The sequence below is a fragment of the Falco biarmicus genome, chromosome 3 (genome assembly GCF_023638135.1).
Source record: "Falco biarmicus isolate bFalBia1 chromosome 3, bFalBia1.pri, whole genome shotgun sequence".
NCBI lineage: Eukaryota > Metazoa > Chordata > Aves > Falconiformes > Falconidae > Falco > Falco biarmicus.
In genome coordinates this window covers 30,940,502-30,962,812 of record NC_079290.1, presented here as the reverse complement: position 1 = coordinate 30,962,812, position 22,311 = coordinate 30,940,502, and the positions used below count along the sequence as shown (strand labels likewise).

At 40.7% G+C, this 22,311-nt stretch overlaps 1 protein-coding gene and 1 long non-coding RNA gene across 8 annotated transcripts in view; one reads left to right on the top strand and one right to left on the bottom strand.

Moving 5' to 3' along the window:
• Positions 1-3,472, bottom strand: part of LOC130147090 (uncharacterized) — a 17,594-nt gene extending 14,122 nt beyond the window's left edge. Inside the window, exon 1 of the long non-coding RNA XR_008821113.1 lies at positions 3,334-3,472. This is a non-coding gene — a long non-coding RNA (uncharacterized LOC130147090). The remainder of the gene's footprint in view (positions 1-3,333) is intronic.
• NDUFAF6 (NADH:ubiquinone oxidoreductase complex assembly factor 6) lies at positions 3,019-22,311 on the top strand. 7 transcript variants are annotated; one of them, XM_056333871.1, is made up of 9 exons: positions 3,019-3,335; positions 6,096-6,199; positions 7,092-7,214; positions 11,484-11,540; positions 13,077-13,179; positions 15,915-16,048; positions 17,784-17,885; positions 21,591-21,647; positions 22,162-22,311. In XM_056333871.1, exons 2-9 carry the CDS (start codon positions 6,179-6,181, stop codon positions 22,288-22,290), a joined length of 726 nt encoding a protein of 241 aa, XP_056189846.1. In that variant the 5' UTR covers positions 3,019-3,335; positions 6,096-6,178; the 3' UTR covers positions 22,291-22,311. The 7 variants fall into 7 exon arrangements, with proteins under 7 accessions (XP_056189846.1, XP_056189849.1, XP_056189842.1 ...); XM_056333874.1 differs by having other exon boundaries at positions 3,159-3,335; positions 6,096-6,195; XM_056333867.1 differs by lacking the exon at positions 3,019-3,335 and adding an exon at positions 3,342-3,568 and having other exon boundaries at positions 6,096-6,195.

Sequence of the window (22,311 nt, the reverse complement as noted above, 5' to 3'; positions counted from 1 at the left end):
AGATAAGAGACTATCCTAACAAAAGATAGGTATCAAAAGGTGTCACGCGACAAAAGCTGCATGACCTGAATACCACTATTTCACTCACAATTCTGCAGTCTGAATCAGGAGTAACTGAAAGTTGGTAGTATCTGGCCGTTCCTTGACGGTGTACATAAAGTGTGTTGTTGATAGATCCATCCATTTCATGGGAATAAAACTGAATCTTAGGTAAAACCACAGGAGGATTGAGAATATCAGATGAGCAGCAATACCTACTGAGTGCAGTGGAGTATGCTCACAGCTGGCAGAGGAGGCGGTGGATAAGGAAAAAATGCTGTTTCCTTTCATTCTGAAGGACAGTTACTCCAACTCAGTCCAGCACCACACAGCCAAGGAAGCATGCAGTGGTCCTCACCCTCCATAAATCACTGAGACCTTTATTTCCCACTGCTGTTAGCATAGCTCCTTCTACAAACTTTATATGTGTTTGGAACTGGGGAGTGAAAGAGCACAACAGTAACAAGAAATAAATGAAAGTTTACCAGCAATTTATTTACAGACAAACCTACAAAAAATAAACACATGCAGCAGCAACAGATACAAAACCCCTCCACTGCAACATCCTTTGGGAACTTTCTGTCTACCTTGTAATTAAAGACTTGGGTGTTTAAACCATGGAAAATGGAAAACCTATGTTTTAAAGTGGCCCAGTGCTTGTTCCCACATGCATTAATGTATTATTCTGTGGCCAGGACTGAAACGACTGCAGTTAAACATGTTTTCTTAGTCTACTCCTTTAAACAAAGATTTTTAGTTGAATATTTTTAGGAGTCCAGGTAAAAATAGCTGCATGTGCCTGTTGATTGAGGCATGGAACTGGACAGGAAACACTATTGTTACAACACACTGATTTTTCCTTAACTCTGATACTGGAATGAATCCAGGATTATTCAGAAGAGGAAAATCAGAGAGTGGGAGAATACATCCTTGCCCATGTGAGCATAGAGAACAGACCTGTCAGATCACTGTTCTGATTTCTGCTGTTGTCACTACAGATGACGGATCATGGGTGCCAGCCTCCCATAGCCCAGTGAAGACCTCAGCCTCTGGTCACTAGATATTCTGAGGCAGGTCTCTCTCTGTCCCCCATTCTCCTCTCCATGAAGACTTTTTTGGTATAGGCACGTGAATATATGTAGACCTCCTAAAGGTCAGCCTCTGTTTGGCCATCATGGAACAGCTGAGGGCTCCTTTTTCTCATTATACGTTGACAAATAATATCCGGCTGTTCTTTTATCAAGGGTTGGCTGTAACTGATCAGTATTTCCTGACACAAAACTTGTCTTTATTCAGAAATTCCAGGTTAGAGAAATAACTGAATTACTTCTATCTAAACCAGCCGTTGCTGCCACTAGCATTGCTGTCCAAGGATTTCAAAGTTTTATCTGATGAGTCAGCAGGACAAAATACTTCACTAAGAAGTACTCATAAGAGAGACAGACAATCATCTTTCAGCTTCTGAGAGAAATATTGGAAAAGGTGATGAAATGTGCTCTTTAACACAACAAAATCATGAAAAAAAAATTTTTAGACACTCCTTACTATGCTTAACTTTTCATATGCAGTGTTAAAAACTCACTAAAACATTAAGCCAAATCATGACTCCCACTGCGCCGGCAGCACAAAAGGCCAATTTACTAGAATCTATACAGATTTAAAGAATTTTTTCAATAACTATACACAACACATGAAACATTTGTTTAAAGAAAAAAACCCCTGTAATTTAACGAACCAGTAAAGGTACAGAACAATAGGAAACAAATGTCAGCACACTGAGAAAGAGGTCAGGATTATTGTTTCTTACATGACACCTGGTTTATTCTTTTGTACTAAGGGTTTAAATCAGTTTAGCACCATTTTGGTTCATTCAGAGATTAACAAAAGTTAATATTTTATAAGATTTATTTATAATACCCTTGAGGTTTAGAGTGTGTTTATGTAACCCTTCTGCCAGGAACTGGCAGCAGCTGAAAGAGCTGGATTGGTTTATCTAGGGGTTCTCTCTGAAAACTTAAACAACAGCAGTTTCAGCCTCCACCCAAAGCTAAATGACCTCCTTTGGGTGCCCTGACAAACAATAAATCCTGCTCAGGGCATAGCAAGAGTTTAGAACAAGATCCGGAGTTTCAAGACAAAAAGAACTTTAGAGACGAGGAAAAGGGAAGAAGAAAGGCTCAGGGTAAACCCATAAAAGCCACTAATCAATAAAATAAATAATGCTTAAGCAAGATCCCTAACCTCCCTCTCCTTGTCGTCTCTGTGGCACAAAATAAAGGCTTGCTCTCATTTCCAGACAGATGCCTTGTCACTTGAACATCGCTGCCCACTCAAAATTCTCCCCATATTTACTGTGTGGCTTCACTTTACAGCTAAGCTTATCAACATATGCATAGGAAATCCTACCCTCTCTCCAGCCCCCAGCCCCTTGTCCTGCTAACACCCTGTGCTGGTGCTGGTGCTCCGCTGACCATGCAGGGAGCTGATTCAAGGCACCAAACTGGTGGCAAATGAACTCAGCAAAACCAAAAGCAAGCAGTGGATAGTTTTCTGCTGGTTTAACTCCCTGAATCGACTTACTGTACTATAAAATGGAGATCAAAGCTAGCACCAGGGAAGAGGATGGCAAGGCTGGGGATAGAAAGAAAAACCAGACTGCTGTTGCTTCTATTAGTTACTAATAGGTTGGGCTGGTGCAGCGTTAAGATGAAGCTGCTCTCAAGCGTGGTGGCACTTTTATGTATTTGCTGGCTTTTCCCATACAGGCTAAACTTGGAGGGAGAGTGGCTACTCTGGCCATGACTACAGGAATAACAGGGCCCTTCTGTCTCTAAATAACCCTGTACAGTATCAGAAGACCCTTCACCCAGCCAAGCGGAGAAGTAGGGCCTCTGCTGCAAAACTGGAACACCCCATTTTACGGAGGACTAACCCTGTGGTCTGCCTCGCTGGCCAGGCAGCACTGCCCTGCTCCCCCCCGTCCCTCACAGAGCGAACAGGCCCTGAGGCTTCTTCCCAGTCCCACGGCCACTCCCGTACGTCCCCTGTGCCATAGCTAGATTTTGACAATTCAGCTTCCTCAGGTTTTTGGGGCACCCGGTGAAGATACCTAAGCGCCTGGTTTCCCCGGGAGCGGCGGAATTCACCTCGCACGGCCGCCACCAGCGCCCGCCTCGGGAAGCGGGGCAAGCTGAGGCACGGCCGGCCGGGCGGGCGCCATTTGCAGGACAACAAAAGGCCGTAGCGCTCCCACAACCCCCGGGCCGGCACCGCGCATCCTCGGGTGCCACCTACCGGTACCGTCTCCGTTAGACGCTGACCCGGCGCTGGCCCGGCGGCGCTGGGTAACGGCGGCCGGGGCGGGCAGCATGGCGGCCGCCATGGCGCGGGCCGGGCTGAGGCGCGGGCCTTGCTACCGCCTGGCAGGGGCGGCGGGCGGGCGGCCGGGGCTCGGCGGCGGGCGGGCGGCGGCGCGCTGGAGCCGCTCGGCGCCCGGAGGAGAGGTGCAGTACTGCGCCGAGCTGGTGCGGTGAGTGCCCCGCCGCGGAGGCCTGCGGACGCGTGGGTGCCGCTCCCCGCGGAGGAGGGCGGCCAGCCCGGCAGAGGGAGGCCTGCGGGCGCTTCCCTCCTGGCCGAGCAGCTGCGGAGTTTCCCGGGAAAGGCGGCCGGGTTTCCCCCCGCGGCAGCCGGGGGCCCGGGCCGGCGGGTGGGGTGCGCCTCGCCGCCTCGGGGCGGGGGGCAGCGCAAAACGGGCAGATACTGCAGCCGCGTAGAGCCGTTGGGGTTGGGAAGGACCTTTAGAGTGGCCGAGCCCGGCCGTTAGCGCAGCACTGCCGAGCCCACCGCGAAACGCCACATCTGCCGGTCTTGTAAACACCTCTAGGCATGGTGGCTCCACCACCGCCCGGGGCAGCCTGTGCCCGGGCTGGACAGCCCTTTCCGTGGAGACATCTTTCGCCGATGCCCAGGCTAAACCTCCCCTGGCACAACTCCAGGCCATCACCTCTCGCCCCATACGGTGTAGCCCGATGGCAGTCTCCGCCCTCCCCCCCGCTTCTTTCGTAGCAGTTTCTCTGAAATATCGAACGTTTCCATTTCATCATTTCGCCTTTTTGGAGAGAAGGATCACCGAAGTGGGCGTTTCAAAATAACGGATATTTTCAGGTCTACTTGTCTGCCGGGAGATGGCCGAGCTTCTGAAGTACTCCCTGGAAAAATGAGCAAAAGCAGAGGGAATGTGGCAGCTGGACAGAGGGCTCACCGAGCTTCACTGACCTGAACCCAGAGGGCGAGGAAGTCCCTGTCTCCAAAACCACCCGGTTTTGGTCAAATCCAGAATGCCACAAGAGGAGCTGGAGCGCAGCTCAGAGGCTCCCAGGCCAAGTGGCATTTCTTGCTTGGCTTCTGGACTGTAGTCGATGTGCAGGGCCCCTTAGCTGCCTTCCAGTCCACGGGAGTTCAGAGTTACAGAGTAAAAAAAAAAAAAAAAGTCTCCTTGTAGAGACTTAAGTAACTTTTCTTTGGATACAGCTGTCCTAGACAGATGGTTGACAAAAGCAGGGAGAGTACTTCCAAGCATGTATAGAAAGAGTGGAACGGGATCATCTCCAAACTGATGCTTGTAAAAGATACAAAGGTGTGCATGGTCAGCAGTAACATTTCAAGTAGGAAAACTAATGGAAAAAAAATAGTATTTTTTTTGCTACACTTAATTTTTAAGCTTAGAATAATTGAGGAAAAAAACATTGCAATATGCCACCACCATTACTAGATGGAAGAGAAACTTCTCTTGTTGTGCTGACCTGTACTTTGTGTAACATAGAGGTGGTTCTGTGTTGCATAAACAACTCAGGCAAACTGCGAAACTGGAACTAGGAAAATGTGGCTGTGAACCTTGGAGCTCTGCCCAGGGTGGGCAGTACTAGGTATTACTAGTCACCCTTGAAAAAAATACTAGGTTTTGAGCTGATAATACTTTTCAGAGTGTCTTAATTGAGGGAGGTTTTGTGCACCTGTTCTTTAATATGAAGGTGACCTTCAAAGCCTTCTGAAATTCATAAATTTTTTTTTTTTTTTTGGTTGGTGCTTTTAAATTTGCATCAAGCCCTGAAACAAGTTTCACAACTGTTGCGAAAACTCTTAAGGATTTGCTAGTTATCAGCTGCTGTGTATTGTAGGGGTAAGATCCTCTGTTAGTCTCACTTCCTGATTGTTTGATGCTTGAAGTAGCAACCCTGATAACCCTTGGTTTTAGTTTAGGTTTGCTATTTTAAGCTCACATTCAAAAGAAACATGAGCACATGTAAGAACAGCAGACTTCATGAAAATGAGAAAATATGTTTTCCTTGACACCTGCTTCTCCACTTTTGAGGTGAAACTTGGGGTTATTGGTCTTGTTCTAATGAAGGATCAGGTTATAGTCTTATCAGAAAGTACACAAAAACGTTATTTCAAAACAAGCAATTTAGCTTTTCAGAGGTGACCAAGTGTTTTTATTAGCTGCCATTATGTATGATTTTGCAATTTACAATTCTGTGCACTGATTGTTTTTAATTTAATGGCACACCCAAGTGGCCAAACAAAGGCATATCACTCTAGATCGGCCACAAGTTACCTGCAGCGAAACTGCCGAGACCCAGAGTTTTTATGCTTTGAATATAGTTGCCAATAAACAAAAACTTACTGGTTAAGCAAGTGCTCTTTTGCCAAGCTCCAAATCACAGTCTTTTAAAGAAATGTGGTTTCATGTTTGGAACAGAAGTCTGGAAGTTGGACAATCTGGATTCTGTTTGCAGTTCTGCCACAGCCTGGTTCCATGCTTTTAGCCAAATATCTTGAGATACGGATTTGAGAGATGCGCTGAGAGTTCAGACAGCATCCTCTCTGTCTTGGAGTTTGTCTTTTTTTAAAATAAGCTTAAAAGCTGCTGATTTTGCATAGCCAGAGTTTTGAACTATAACTTCTTGCTACTATTTTTGGAGCTCAGTGCTAAGCAATAGCACACCCGGTTTATATAGAGCTGTAAATAATAAATGTATTTTTTCATTCTTTTATAGGAAGCGTGACTATGAAGGGTTTCTGTGTTCTCTGCTGTTGCCTGCAGAATCTCGAACCTCTGCTTTTGCTTTGAGAGCTTTCAATGTGGAACTGGCTCAGGCAGGTATTAAAATATGTTTGTGAACTCTGGAAATGTAAAATAACACTAAATTACAAAGATTACAAATTCTAAATTACACTAGTAGGGGGTGTTTTGCCAAGATTAACTTTCTGTACTATCATGTAGTATACTATAATATAAATAGTGCAATACAAACCTCTGATTTTGAATGGCCCTTGGAAAGTAGCCAGCCTCCCCCAATTTATTTTGTTTATGTGTATAGTTTTTCTGACTTTCCTCTTTGTCATGCATTTTAAAAATAAATTATAACAAACAGGCTGTGGTCTTTGATACTGCTGTGTGACTGCATCTATGTCTGGCTTCAAATGCAGGGACTGAATGGGTTGCCAAGCCATATCTGTAGAAGCTTTGTCAAAAACTTGGATGATATAATCAGTCCCAGGTCTTTGTTGGCAGAAGCTAGGTGATGGAAACGCTGCTGGGAGGGAAGCTAATTAGACAGTTGTGGAAGTGGAGTGGCTGCAGTCTCCCCCCTTTGCTACATGGCCAGAAACTGCCAGTGCAACCAAGAAAGTTGGTAACACTTGCCAGAAAGGAACAATCCAGGAAATGTGCTGACCAAGTAAAACCCCTCATCAGCTTCTGTGAGCAGCGCTTCTGTCAATCTGTGACGCTTCCTCACTGCTTTTACCTCTTCTTATACTTCTGGGAAGAAAGCTAAGGTTAGGGTTGCCCAGGTTTTAACCTTCATGGGTGAAGATATTTTTTTTTAAACTCTCATAGTGCTCATATGCTTTATGAGCAATAAACATAAATTCAGAACTGAGCACTTCCCCTGCTGAGTTTGCCTGTGTCCTGTGTCTGTCTTTTCAGTGTAGACAGACCAAGTGCCTTAAAGGAACTGTGAATTTCACTCCAGATGTATCCTTTCCAGATTAAAGACTCCATAACTCAGAAGACTACAGGTTTCATGCGAATGCAGTTCTGGAGGGAGGCTGTGGAAGACATATACTGTGATAACCCACCACATCAGCCCGTTGCTACAGAACTGTGGAGGGTAAAATATACCTTTATTGTCCTAAAATTCACTTAACTAAAATATTACTGTGGGAAATAATGTCCTTGTTTTGTGTGTGCTGTGTTGCATAGTTAATAGCGTTATTTTATATAAAACAGGTAATGTAAACTGTGTTTGTGTGATGTTGTAAGTTACCTACAACCAAAGGGCAAAGTTGGAGAAGGAGGATAGTGGGCAGGACCTACCAGGAGGGTCAGACTTCTGCAAACAGTCTGCTTTTTTCTCTTCTGTTTAGGTGAAGGACTGAGTAAACTGTGGTAAGCTGTAAGTTGATAGCAAGTGAAGTGCATAAGTATACTATCTTGAGCCAGTGCTCATCCTGCCTGAATAGATTTAAGCTGTACAAAAAGACAGGAGGCTAAGCACAGGTGTTGAACTAGTAAATAGGGCATGAGGAAAAGTCCGAGACCTCTGTATGCAGTTACTGGGTTACAGGGAGAATCTTGATACAGTCTTCTCCTTGCATCAGGAGTTGCTTGATGACGTCTATTTAGGTATATTTTCCACAGATCCCGTTGTGTGCCATGAGTAACAGGGGATGTACTCGGTGAACTTAACAGTGCATTGAGTAACAGGGAATGTACTTGTGAACCTAACAGTTTATTTTTAACAAGATGCCCGAGTTCTACAGGCACTAGAACATCACACATAAAGTACACCTACAGATCTGTTCCTCTGCTGTTCATGGCCAAAGAAACAGAAGCTTTCTTCCAAAATTTTTTGTTTCTAGTTAGGACTGTCACTGGTATGTTCAAAGTATGGTTGAAAGTCTGAAGACAGTGTAAATGGATTTCCCCTTGATACTGATCTAGAACCATGGAATAATTTAGTTGGGAGGGATCTCTGGTTGTCATCTAGTCCAACTTGCCACTGAAAGAAGGTCTAACATCATAATTGGATCATGTTGTCAGGGTCACATTGAGCTGAATTTTTAATCAGGGATGGAAATTCCATTCATTGCTAACTTGTCATCTTAGGGCCGTGGGCCACAGCAAATCAGAACCTTCCAAAAGAGCAGCTACCATAAGGCCTTTATAAGATCAGAACTTAAACTAAATTTCTCTGAGCTCCTGGACATGAAAAGCTGCAGTCTGTCTAGATATCAATAGCTGAATTCAATTAACATGAATCCCATAGGTAGTTAGGTTTGTGGACCTTCTAAAAAACAGGCAGTGAAGTGTGGAGTCTTCACCTAAGTATTCATCTGCATTGTTCCTTTTAAAATCCCAGGAAGAGCAGGACACTCATTGTAATGCTGGGTTAGGCCAGTGCAGTTCCTGTGGGATTAAAGCATTTCACTTGTTGCCATTTTGGCTTCATATCTACTCCGCTGCACCTTTGACACCACAAAAATTAGTCCTTTCCAAATCCTCTATAAATGCTTTTTGGCAGTGCTGAAACTGTGGCCTCTCCTTGACTCTTCCTCCTTCAAATGTGAAATAAAGCATAAGTGAACATTTGTTCCTGTCTATCAACACTCATGTTTAGATTAAAGTTCAGATTTAAACAAGGTATACTTTGTTTAACTAAGAGAAAACATAGGTAAAGCCAAGAAGTAAAATAAAAGAAAAACAGCTGTTACAGTCACTTCTAGGAGGACCAGAGCTATTCACAGGTGTCTCCAGCTCAGATAAAGCGTGTGCTGTAGCCACAAAGAAATGTTCATACAGTTAGAATGAAGACTGGCAAATGTTGTGAGCCTCTATGGGATTATGGGAGTTGAAGATGCACCCAGGGTGGTACTTCAAGGTAGGCATTAAAATGCAGAACTGGTCATTTTGCATGTCAATCTGACTGTGCCTTTGCCCCTTATTTCCTTCTTTCTTTCTGTCTTGCATATTGACTTAGAATATGCTGATATTGTAAACTTGCCAGGAACAAGACCCTTTTCTCCCAAAATGCTTTTGTCTCCTGTCCAAGGAGGAACTTGCTTTAGTGTAGCTTAACTTATTTTTGTTTCCGAAAGATTCTCATTCAGTTGTCGGGTTGAGCAATTTAGGTACAAGTTAGTTTTGGATGTGATTGTATATATTCTTTAGACCACTTTTAATTTCGGGCTGCGTGTGTGTGTATCAATGTCCAACCAGTCTCCGAGCAGAGCCCCCTCCCAGCACCAACTTCCCCCCTAGTTTTATTGCTGAGCATGACATCCCATGATGTGGAGTAGCCCTGTGGTCAGCAGGGGTCAGCTGTCCCAGCTGTGTCCCCTCCCAACGCCTTGTGTGCCTCCAACCTACTTGCTGGCAGGGCAGTATGAGCAGAAGAAAAGGCCTTGATGCTGTGTAAGCCCTGCTCAGCAGTAACTAAAACATCAGTGTGTTATCAACACTGTTTTCAGCACAAATCCAGAACGTAGCCCCATACAAGCTGCTCTGAAGAATCTTCACTGTCCCAGTCAAAACCAGTACAACATTCAGATGTAAACCATTCAGATACTGAGATCAGTTGCAAACCTTTCCAATAGCTAAGGCTGCCAGTTATACTCCTTTCTCACAAATCAGAAAATTGATTTTGAAGTGGAAGCAAGAATTGGTCTGTCTCTGTGGGTAAGATTTCACCTCACGTGATTTCTGTAAAGGAAGACCAATAAAAGACAATCCAAACAGAACTGGTTGTGACGTAGGATTTGAAGAATAATTCTGAAAGTATTTCTAGGAGCTCTGATAGCTCGGAACACTGCCATGTGCTGGAGCGAACTAACAGTCTGACTTGACCTGGTGACCTTTGCACTCAAGATGTGATTTTATTTCTACATTTCAGCAAATAGCCCAAGAATGACTTGTTCGAAGAGCACAGCTTCACAAATGTTCAAGAATGTCATTGCAATTCTTAGAAGGGTTTGGAAAGACACCTGAACTCACAAGTATTGCAGAACTGTTAACAGAATTGCTGTCTCTTTTGTACAGCATATTTTACATATACTCTTTTCTTGCTGTTGAGTTTGTATGAGGACAGTTTTGTTTTTCTAGAATAAATACTAATTTATCATGCTAAGCATGTTTCCGAAGTTTTGTATATCCCAGAACACTCACATTTGGATTCCAAGAGTTTTATGCAGTAGTAAGATATAGAAATAGCTTTTAATAGTATTTCTAGAATTATTAATAGCTCAACTCTTAGTGACTTTCGTATAAACTTACACAGCAGCTGTGTGATAGTTGTTCTTACTTATCTGTCCATTTTGAACATACAAAAAGTGAGGCCTAATTCTCCGTTGATTTCTGTGGAAGAAGTCAGTTTTCAAAAGCTGAAAAATGAGGACCTGTGTGTTTGAATGAAGGTAGCTTAAAATGGGTGTAATGTACAAAGTGGATTATTTAGCATAACTCAGTCACAGGTCAAGTCTTAAAGCATCAAACTCTTTCAAGGATTTCATTTACAAAGTGATACTCAAGATGAATAAGTGAGAAGTAAACCTGATGTTAGTAGTTGTAGCTTTAAATTTGCCTTTTCACATACCAAGTACTACCTCAAGCAGATTTTGTTGAATCAACAAGAAGATCTAGTTTTGTCAGACCTTAGAAAAAATATTTATAAATACAACGGATATAAAGAAGAAGTTGAAAGTGAGCTATAAAGGCTAAGATTGTGAGAAATCTGTTCCATAGGTTTTGTTTATATGTGTGATTGTAGCCTTTCTGACAAAGTGGTCTGCAAAATTCAGCATGTGTAAGTAAGGGGATGGAAGGTAAGTTGATAGGAAGGGGTACAGGAAGGAAGTCAAATACAAAAGTCAAATACAAGTTAAGAACCAAAAGGGGAGTGCATGAACATGAGATGCTGTGGGATACGTTTTTGAACAAAACCATAATATTAATTACATTTCTTTGTTAGGATGCTGTCTTTACAGTACCTATTTGTATGTTGTACTGACATTTTCTGAACATTTATAGGGGAAGTCTTTTTATTGCTTGACTGTTCTCTTTGGAAAGCGAACATAGTAATCTGCGAATATTTTGTGGGAATATGTGACTCCATGAAAAAATAAATTACTTTCAAAAATATTTTTAAATGAATGCTTTTAGTTAACTGTCTTGATGTCCCAGATCTCATTTTTTTGTGTGCAACAACTTGTCACAAATGCTAGTTAAATTTTTTTGTATTTGAAGACGATTCTCATTTTCCACTGACATGCCACTTTGATTTAACCCAGTGAATACAATCCTTGGGAGGAAAGGATTATCTAAAATATTTTTCAGCCTTCAGAATGCATACATTAACATGGATGTTTTATCTGATAATCTTCAGGCTGTCAAGAGGCATAAATTGACTAAAATGTGGTTTATGAAGATCATTGATGAAAGAGTAAGTATTTACCAATCAAAGTCTGATTCTGGTTTTAGTCATATTTGGGGGTTTTCCCCTTATTTTTAGGTGTTTGTGTGTAAAACAAAAGCTTAAGTAATTAATCTTTTCTGGGCAGTAGTATTTCTCCTTAAGGATGGTACTGCTACATTTCCTTTTAATTCCTTGATGCCCCTCTTCATAGGTTCTGAACTTTCTGTCTAAAATGGCTAATAGAATCCTTTGTTTATTTTTGCTTTAAAATAGATGTAGTTTTTGAGTCCACATCTTTCTTGTTCCCTGTTTTGACGACCCGTGTATCTGTGCTCATGTTTTCTGTTGCTGGTCTGTATTCCTGATTTGAAGTGGTTGCTCCTAGAGGTATTCCATTGGGAGTTACATTTAGATACTTTTCTGTGTGTAAGTGAGGGAAGTTCCATCATGTGGGGTTATGTAGAAAGGTCTCCATGTGCTAAGAATTCTGGAAAACTACATTTTAATAGAAATGGAAATGAAGATTGTGCAAGAAGGAAAGTCCGTACATGTTCTCTCTTTGTGCCATTCCAATCCTGCCCCAGGAGAAAGGCCAACTTGCATATTGCAAAAAGTTGCACAGATCTACATCATTGGCATCATCTTATTTCTCCACACCTCTTTTCTTACCATGTCAATTTTGCCCCTAAATAGCCTTTTCTTGTGATGAGTCATTGATATAAAATCTCAAAAATTAAATGACCTGTCTGAACCTTTCTTCCACATTTTTCTGCTTCTCCTTATCATGGATGTGGAGTTTTTTCTAAGCAGCACTGTAAAATGGAGTATTTAAATCACATGAATTTTAAAGTATCTATCCTTTTTCTGGGAAAAAACAAGAGGAAGAATTTCACTGATACAGTGATGCTGCTACCAACTGTGACACAAGGGCAAGACTGAATAGCTGAGGGCAGGAATTTCTTAAGTGACTTTAGCTGCTAAAGTTAGTGTCTCATGAAGTTATACCTTGAGAAAATTGGTCAGTTACTTGTGGGGTCTCATTGCTGTGAAAGACTGCAGAGTTTTTAAATTTTAAGACTGGTATGTTTTAACCACAAAAGCCACTAGGACAGGAAGAGCGATGGAGGATGTTATATTTTTGTGTGTATTTGCATATGACTTTGGAACTCGTGTGTATTTGGTGGATTGATTTTTGTGCATATTTCAACAAGTGTATACCTGTTTATCTAAGTTTCTCTGTGCTTAAGGATTAAAATTGGCAACCTCGTAGTGTAAGAATACCATATGCGTTTTGTTTAGGCTGTATCTTTTTTAATTAAGAATTCTGATTTTTTATTGTTGCAAAAAGTTACATTTGCTCCAGTAACCAGACTTGGCTGCAGTTGCATGTAGCTGTTTGGTTATGTTAGACTTGCTGTACGTTTTAGTGACCGAGTTTATACTGTCTCTTAATTTTGTCCTTTTTTCTTCTAATAGTGAATTAGGCTGACATGATTGTAGTAATAAACTTGTACAAATATCATTGTGTTTACATTTTACTGAAGTTCTGTGTTCATATTACAGGAGAAGAATTTGGATGATAGGGCGTACCGTAATATCCAGGAGCTTGAAGCATATGCTGAGAACACTCAAAGTGCCCTCTTGTACCTCACCTTGGAAATGCTGGGTAGGAGTTTTCCCCTGTTTAGATTTTCTTGATGACTCATTAGTGCAGACAGAATATTTACTGATGTTTCAAAAAGCCTACTCTTTTTTTCCACTGGAGTTTAATTTCAAGAGAAGCTGTCTTGGGTAATACTTCAGATACCTTTTGAATGCTCAGTGATAAATCTGGAATCTTACTGCACCTGTCCTAGAACTACATACTTTCCTTAGAAGCTGCTCAGTGAAAAGCTCACTGAAGTGTGGTTTCCTACTGCTCTGTTCTTTGTTGCTTTGTTTTGTCTCTTCTTGCTCCTGTTGCAGTGTGGTGAATTCAGCTAGCTCTTCTCCATATTTTCTGATTGTCCCACTTGACAGAACACAAAGTGCTGTAGTTATTCTGCAGATGTTGTTCTATATTGCAGTGATGTAGACTGCTTATCTTGGAAAAGCTGACTTCCCAACCTCTAAACTTCGCTTGGTGGTGGTGTAAATTTGGGTCTGAATCCTCTCCTCTTCGTAAAAGTGGGTTAATTATCAATAATTGAATAGCTAGAAAAAATGTGACAAAGATGATATGATCCTTGCAGTTAAGAGCTAGTCTGTGTCAGGTTTAACACAAGAGTCACAGATTGGGAAATAACTGTTCCATTTGCGGTGAAGAAAAGGTTAACTTTCTTTAAGGTGTCTTGTTGCATTATGGAAGTATGCCCTGTATGAGTTCAGGAGTAAAAGAAGGGTGAGAATTACTATTTTGTAGTATTTAGTATTGTAGTAGCAGTATTTTCTTCTTCCTTATCAGAGTAGTCTGATGGAAGGCTGATGCTGAGTTTAAAAATTTAAAAAGAAGAGAGAGAAGTAAAAAGAGAGGTACAGAAAGTACATTATTCTTTGGAAGAAATGAGGAACCTATTTCTTAACATCTGATGTTCGCTTCCTCAGTGGGAAATCAGTGAAATGGTGCAAGTGTCTTTCTGAACTTCTCATTGAAGAAATGTAGGAGTATGAAAAATAACAACATTTTCCATTCTGAGAAATGTCCTCAATCCTGAACAAGTTCAGTCATTCTTGGGTCACTCCTAGTACAAGTCAGATGATCCTGTTCTTGAAAATCTGTTATGGGGGCTGCAGATTTTCTAGGTGCCCTATTGTCATGTTTAACCTCTCTTAAATACACTAGTGTAACAAAATATCTAAGCAAAAGTCTCCTTCACTGCATATTAAACAGTTAACTTCTGTGGTTTTTTTCACAGATGGGAGAAATTAATTGAACACAGACCTTTTCTTGGTGTTTCCCGTCAGCAGTCTTTTCTAGACTAGGTGGACCTGGTTTCATTACAGGTCATACTTGCTAAATTTCTTGTGGTTTTTAGCTTCTTTATTTCTGATCTATGTTCAGTTTGTGTGTCTCTCTTCCAGTAGCAGTGCTGCTTTATTCTTACTGATTTTTGGGTTTCTTCTTTTGTCAAGCTCACTTTGACTGGTAATCTTGTTGTGCAAAGTCCTGGTACTTCCTCCCAGCTTCTGTCATTTAAAAATACTAACAATGTGCTCTCTGATTCATTGCCAAAGTAGTGAGGAGTCTGGTACTACTCAATAATTTTGTTAAACCCTTTCAGAGCCTCACTTTTGGGATATATTCCAAGGTTGAGCATGAGTCATTGCTAACTCTTAGACTTTGAGGTGTTGGGTTTTTTTTTGTCGTGGTTTTGTTTTGTTTTTTTTTTTTAATTCCTAGTTATATGTAAAGCTTGAGCTGCCCAGTCAGTATCGATGTTATATCCATTGATTCTTCCAAGCCATGCTCTGCTTTCTGCTGCCATTGCCAAAATAAGTCCATGTAGTCTACTGATAGCCACTGTTTTGCAAAGGCTTCTGAGACCTGTGCAAGGCTCAGGCAGGCTTGGGCAGCAAAACTGGTACGCCCAGTGTCCTTTCTCAGGTGTCAGTAGGCTCATCGGTCTTCACAGAATGCTGCTTCTGTTAGAGCTGTTGTGAATTTTAATTTCAGTTTTCCTTTAAGTTTTCATTCTATCCTAGATCAGTCCTACGAAAACATTACGGCTTTATGATCAGTCTAAGCCAGCTCTGTATGTTCTTGCCATGAAGAGCAGTGGTGCTGCTCTGCCCCACTCGCCTCCCTCTTCTTTCCCTTCCCACAGTTATGTGACCATGCAGTAACTAAAGTTAGTTTTCCATTGCTTTGGTGATCTGATTCAGTTCACTATGGTACTACCCGCATGGCCTGTGACAGCACAAGGGAGGTGGCAGAAGTACAGGTTCTGGGGGGAAGCATAGGACCATTCTCTTTGGCCTCAGTACACAGCTGAATCAGCTGCAGCTAATCATGAAACCATGCTGTAAGCATTAGTGCTTGTCAGGAATCTCACGGTTGTATGACTTTTCTAGCAGGAAAAAACAGTTCTTGGAATACTGTTATCCTGGGAGAGGACATGGCAATGAAAATGAGTTTGTGTACTGATGTATCTGAATAGGTACTGCTCTGCTAAGTGTTCACTTTGCCGAAACTGCAACAAGCTGAGAGGTATTTTGCTCTTCAGTGTGGAAATCGATGACCTTGCCTGCTGCTTTGCACCTCTGAGATGAGACCTCAAGGCAGTTTATGGATATAGACAGTTCTATCATGGACCGATGCACTTAGCTTTCCTTAAATATGACTGTGGTACGCGTCAGGGAAGACTGTACCCCCTCAAAAGGCCTGACAGTGTATTTCTAAACTTATTATTTCTGCAATTTTAGGTGTGAGGGATATCCATGCTGACCATGCGGCCAGTCACATTGGGAAAGCACAAGGCATAGTTACCTGTTTAAGAGCAACTCCGTATCACAGTAGAAGACAAAAGGTCTTTCTTCCCATGGACATTTGTATGTTGGTAAGAGAAGCAAGTTGTCTGGAATTGAACAGTACAGTGTTTCTAACTGTGTCTCTCAGAATTTATTAGGCTAGAAACAGAACCCTTTTTTCTTTATTTTAACTCTTCGTGCTGTGGCCTAGTGATATGCCAGTCATGGTTTTGTGTCTTCTGGGAGGTGAAAGGAGTGACCTTTATGAAACTCTAGGGTTTCTGAATTTTTTTTTTTTTAATTTTATTAAATGTAGTAGTATTTTAGCTTTCAGGAATTTTTCCATTAATGTGTAGGATTACACATATGGAATAGTGCCTGGGTTCTGGTTTTTGGGTTTGTTTTCTTTTTTCTTTTCCTCTCCCCGTAAAGGAAATGCTGTGAGAGGTTTTACTTCTGAACAAAGTTCTTGTGTTTCCCATTACTACATTTCATAAATGTGCTGGTGATTTTGGGGTTTTTGGGGTTGGTTTGGTTGGGTTTTTTTGTTACATGTTTGATAGCTATAAGCATACATTCTATACATTGCTGTAGGAGATAGTATAGTCCTCCAATTTAATTGTACATGTAATTTGCATTGGAATTTAGCAGACATTGCAATTTGGGTAAAACGGGATTAAAGCTCAAATTTTTTGGTTAAAGATCTCTGGCTAGAACTGTAGGCATCTCAGCTGTTATTCCTTCATCTCCAGTCTTTATTTTTAAATATTAATGCTGTTCGTTTTATACTTACCCAAAATCTATGTAATATATTGTGGTGATACTTAAGGCAGTTGTGTTAGTATTTTTTGAATGTTGTTGTAATACAATTGGAAGTTTTGAGTTGAAGTTTAGTAGTTAGTTGCAAAAACCATAGACCTAATATAGGTCAAGGCTGTAAGAATGCAGAAAGGAGCTGCACCCTGCTTTCAGCCCTTCTGGGACTGGATGGTATAGGAGGCCTTCCAAGATTTTAGCTTTTCAAACACAGCATGAAAATTCACAGTCATTCCTTGCCACTGAAGGTGTTTTACAGTGAAACTGTAAAAACAGCTTGCATCCCTTCTGTGCAAACTGAGCATCTTGCAGGCATTTCAGCTGCTGGCAAGTATCACAGAGTGCTGCTGGAGTCTCTGCCTCCTGTGAAGCCTACCTGCCTACCTTTATACAGCTTCCACACGTTTGAGTGTTGTTGAGAAGAATGGGCAACTGGTGCAATTCTGAATATACCATATTCTGTCTTACATTGGTCACTATAGTCAAAGAATTAAGTTTGGGGTTGGGTTTTGGGGCAGTGGGGGTGGTTTTGCTTTTTCAGTTTGTTTTGGATTTTGGGAGTGGGGTGGTTTGAGTTTTTTTTGTTTTGTTTGTGTTTTTTTAGTTTTGCTGGGATTTTTGGTTTGGGTTTTTTTAAGAAAACTGAAAAAATATTGGTTCTTGGGTTATGGTTTTAAAAATGGGGCATCTAAACTGATCTAAATTCCCAAACCTTTAAAATCTGACTTGGTTATCTGACTGACCACAAAGTCTTTAGGGAAAGAATTCATGCAGAGAGTCTGTACCAACTGTCCTCTTTGTTCTCTTGATTTTTTTTCCAAGTGATCAACACAAAAAAAAAAGGGGGGGGGGGAATTTAATAGGGGGGGGGCAGTGGGAAAACATTTAGGCTGTTTCAGTCTTATGTCATTAGTTTGGTGGCTGGGACAGGTTTCTGAGAAGCTAAAAGGGTAACTTGATATTTATTGAGGTTTTTGGTTTTTTTTTTTAATTTTCTTTCCTGTCTAGCATGGAGTTTCACAAGAGGATTTCATAAGAGGCAAGCAAGAGAAAAATGTGAGAGATGTAATTTATGACATTGCCAGCCAAGCCCATATTCATCTAGAACACGTGAGATTCCTTCCCTTTTATTTATTTAAATAAATGTAATTGATGCTAATCTTCACAAAGCATTGTGCGCAAGTGTTGTTAGAAGACTTAGAGCTGCATACTTATTTTCAGGCATTTTACTGTTAATTACTTCCAGTGTTTAAATAAAAAAAAAAACCAAAACAACAACCCAGCCACACAAACCCTTTAAATATTACAACTACTTCTGTAGGAATATTATATTTACCTGTGTGTAGTTTACTCACAGCCGGGCCCAAGTGCATATAGATAAATACTGCCTAAATGCCTTACTACTGGCAGAGAAACTTCAAGCAGATTTTTATAAATGCAGCTATATGCCAGCATGGGATCAGCACCATAGAAAGCACTTCTGCATATGGTATTTCACAGTCAGGGGAATGGCTGCCAGGAAAGCAGAGCATGTTGCCTTTAACTGCTGGTTAGTGTGTGTGGGAGGGGGGATTCATTCCTTAACATGACCGTACATGCTTAAAGCTATGTTGGGAAAGGTACTTACTGTTACATTTCTTTTCTGGCTCACAACCAAATGAATTAGGGAAAGACTTTATTTGCTTGGAACAGCGGATGATGAATCCTAGAGAACCTCAGAGTCCTCTTGTTTTTCTTCTATGCTCCTATTTTAGCTACACTCTGAATTGTTTGTTGGTACATAATACAAAAGCAAAAGAATGTTTCATCAGTAATGCTGTGTCTGCCTTTATCTGGAAAACAAAACTTGCAAGCAGCACTGTAGAGTGTGTCTTAAGTCTACAAGTACATGTAAACATATACTTTGAACATTGCACCCAATACTTCCAGTCAAGGTAGTCTGAAAAGATACCACTTTGAAGTGAAGTGCCAGATTTATCTCTGCATTTACACCATTAATACAATCCTCAATTACAGTGTTACCTGCGATCACAGTACTTTATGCAGTAGCGATAGGAGAGCCCTTCATTTTTCTGAAGGTAAAATGAGGCATCCCTAGCTTGTTCAGTCAGTGGTTAGTTGATTAATATTTTGGGGTTTTTTTTTAATAATATGTAGCCTTGGGCTTTATTTTTAATACAGACTCTTTATAATTGGCATTTAATGCATTCCTGTTCATGTTGTTTCTTCACCTGATGTCTCCGTTTTTGTTGTCACATGCCCAAGAAAACTTTATTCCATTTAGAAGCAGAGAAGACAAAATGCAACATCAGAACTGCCCACTGTCTTTGTTCAAGCTGAAATATTTTGATTTTTCTTTTTTTATTCCCCACCCCTCAACCTATAATGCACAGTGTATAAAACCCACTGACTTTCATTGCAATTGTGGCTTACAAAAATGCCAAGTGTCTGGCCTGAAATGCCTCACATCAGGGATGGGAGGCATGGAAAACAAGCAACATGTATTTATTGTCCAGATGTTTAGAATTTAGTTCTTGGTATTGCATGCAAATTTTGGGACAGAAATGGAGAGAATTCACTTCTGCAGAGCCTTTCAGATAATTTGGTAATTCTTAGTGCAATGGTCCCCTGGCTCCCAACATGCCAACCAGCTTCTGAAGAGAACAGGCAGATCCTTACTCCTGCTTTCTTCCCACTCCATTCCTAGAGCAGAGCCCATGTTATGCACTGGGAGGGTCCTATGGGAAATACGCAATGTGATCGTGTAGTTGGAGACTATATAGAAAGTAGAAACACAGGGAAAACAGATTAGGGCAGCATTAACATTTTATTCAATTGAATGTTGATGTTGGGGTGTGTCCCTCCTTTTTTTTTTTCTTTTTCCTAAATTGTGGGTTATATCTTCTTAATTAAAATAAAAAATTCTCTCTGAATACCTGCTTCCAGCCTCCATCATCATCAGCGAAGAATAATTGACAGTGCAGTATCTCTAAAGTGTTCAGACCACTTGAACTGGCAACAGCTGGCAGTAATAACAGGGTATTAGCCTCCTTGATAATCAGATGGTCTTTGTTAATGCAAGGATGAAGATACTTTCTCCCCTAATGGATAAACCAGTCTTGCTGGCAACATTTGCGGGTGTTTCAAGACATTTAGGTGAATGTAATGGGCTGGTGCCTTTAAATGCATCTGTTCTCTGGTATAAAATCACCATCTTGTTTTGCCTGAGGGTCTTTCCAGCCACTTCACCCTCTGTCTTAGTTGGAATTACAGGGTCGGGTAAAGTTTAAACCTGCAGAGTGGTTTCAACAATCTCAGCGTTTGTTACATAAACCACATATTTTGGAGGATGAGGGTAACAGTTACCACCCTCATTTCACAGTCAGAAGAAACATAATTCTGAAGTGCTAAATTAAGTCTCAGCGATGCTATATGAAGCGTATTGTAGCGATGTGGCACTTGATCTTGGGGAAAAAAGTTTCTGTAGTGTGGTCAGCTCTTCCTGATACTGCGACTGATGACCAGCAGAGGGCAAAATAAGGTAATGAAGATTGCAGTTTTCTTTAGGAATTGTGTATTTTCTTAGAATAAAAGCATATAATAAAAGTTCTCTGTCAGTCCCACCGTGATCCCTTTGAAAGCCTGCCAATACATTTACATATGTGTACCCCTATTAAACACCCCTTCCCCTGTTCTTCTTATTTAAGAGTCTCCTTTTGGCTTTTTGCATTTATCTCAATTATGCTAGATCATTATGGACTCAGTTTACCAAGGAAGATAGCATGGTTTTCGAATGACAAGCAACCCATTCTGGGTTAAGCAGGTCAAGCAAGATTTTATTCTTTTCTCATCCCACAACTAATAAGGCAGAACATTAGATCAGGGAAGAGCATTTTGTGTTTTTTAGAGAGAGATGTATACACACACACACACACACTTTATTATATCTCAAAGTTTTAAAATAATTTGCCTTCTGAAAAGATTCAGTATTTTTCCCTTTTAAACAGCCTAATTTTCTCAATTGTCTGGAAAGACCCATGGAAAATTAACAGAAATGTGTATTCTCATCAGTATTAATGGTTTGTTTGTTTTAAACTGCAAGGAAAGGAAAACAGGGAGGGATTCTGTATTTATAAATAAGCATTACAGCAAGATTTGATTCAGCTCTGTTAGATATACCCGAGTTGTACATGGGTTTAAACTGTAGATTTGATTCAGCCATGTTTTAAGACTGTTTTTATGTAGATACTGAGGACCTCAGGCACTGCGATCCTTTCAAAGTCCCATAAATGTAAATGGAGCATAACTGGACTTCTGGGACTGATGGCAACACTGGACCAAAAATATGTACTCAGAAAAAGGCATTTCTGGTCTTCCATCATTTCTGTCTCTTGGGATGTAGAGAGTTATTTGGTGGGGGGCGGGGGGAAAGGGCTAGACCATATTTATTAAATCAGATGTAACTTGGAACTTTGTTGGAACAAGGGATGCTAATTTACATTGGCTTATTATATCTAAACCGTAAGGCTGTCAAACTGTGCAAGAATTTTAGTAGGACTCTCCCATTATTATATACTTTCTGTGCAATTACTTTTGTATACAGTGAGGGATGGTGCTGGCATGCACGTAATGAAAAATTACAGTTTCAGGATGTCAGAATAAAAAGGGATGAAGCTTGTAATGCAGTCTGTTGCCTCTAACCATTATATATAGTACTTGATATTTAATCTGAAATGTTAAATTCTCCTAATAAGTATGTTTGGTTTTTATTGGTGTTTTTTTTTTCCCCTCCCACCTCACCCCATTTACTTCCAGGCTAGATCTTTCAGTAAGAAAGTTCCTGTGAAGGCATATCCTGCTTTTTTCTGTACGGTGGGTGTAATATCATACACTCTTTAAGTGGTGGACTCACTTCTGTGCTAATATGCTTGTGAAGACTAGAGTATCAGATGAAGCATGGTTAACTAACACTTCAAGTGTCTATTTTGGGAGGATGTAATACTTAAAACTTGTGAAAATCATAATGTGTGCCTGACTCTGGAACCTCATATTTTTGATCAACACTTCTAATCCTTCTTTAACTACATTGTTTTGCTCAAGATGTCTGTACATTCACAGACCATTGTTCTGATGCAAGGGCCCAAAATCTTGTCACAAATTATTTTTGTAATTTGCTGTTTGGTCTAGTAAGAGATAATGCTTCTCTTCACAAAGCCTGCCTTTTTTATATCCTTTGAATGTGACAGTTACACTACCACTTAATAAAACAGGCTAATTGTGAAGCCTTTTGGCAGTTCCTCAATCAATTTCATCGGTTGCTTTTTAAACTTAATACCCAGTTATTTGTGTGCACCATATGGATTAAGCTTTTTTTCTTATTTTCTAGGTTGCTTTAGATGATTATTTATGTAATATGCAAAAAGTGGACTTCAATATATTTCATCCAAGCTTACAAAAGAGGAGTACATTATTACCATTGCATTTATATATTAGATCTTGGAAAAAAACATATTAAAGTTTGTTTTTTTTAATATGG

Coding starts and splice junctions, on each gene's coding strand:
- NDUFAF6 (XM_056333867.1), top strand. CDS start 3,408: ATGGCGGCCGCCATGGCGCGGGCCGGGCTGAGGCGCGGGCCTTGCTAC. Junction 13,180..15,914: donor CCTCACCTTGGAAATGCTGG/GTAGGAGTTTTC, acceptor CTGCAATTTTAG/GTGTGAGGGATATCCATGCT. Junction 21,648..22,161: donor ATCCTGCTTTTTTCTGTACG/GTGGGTGTAATA, acceptor CTTATTTTCTAG/GTTGCTTTAGATGATTATTT.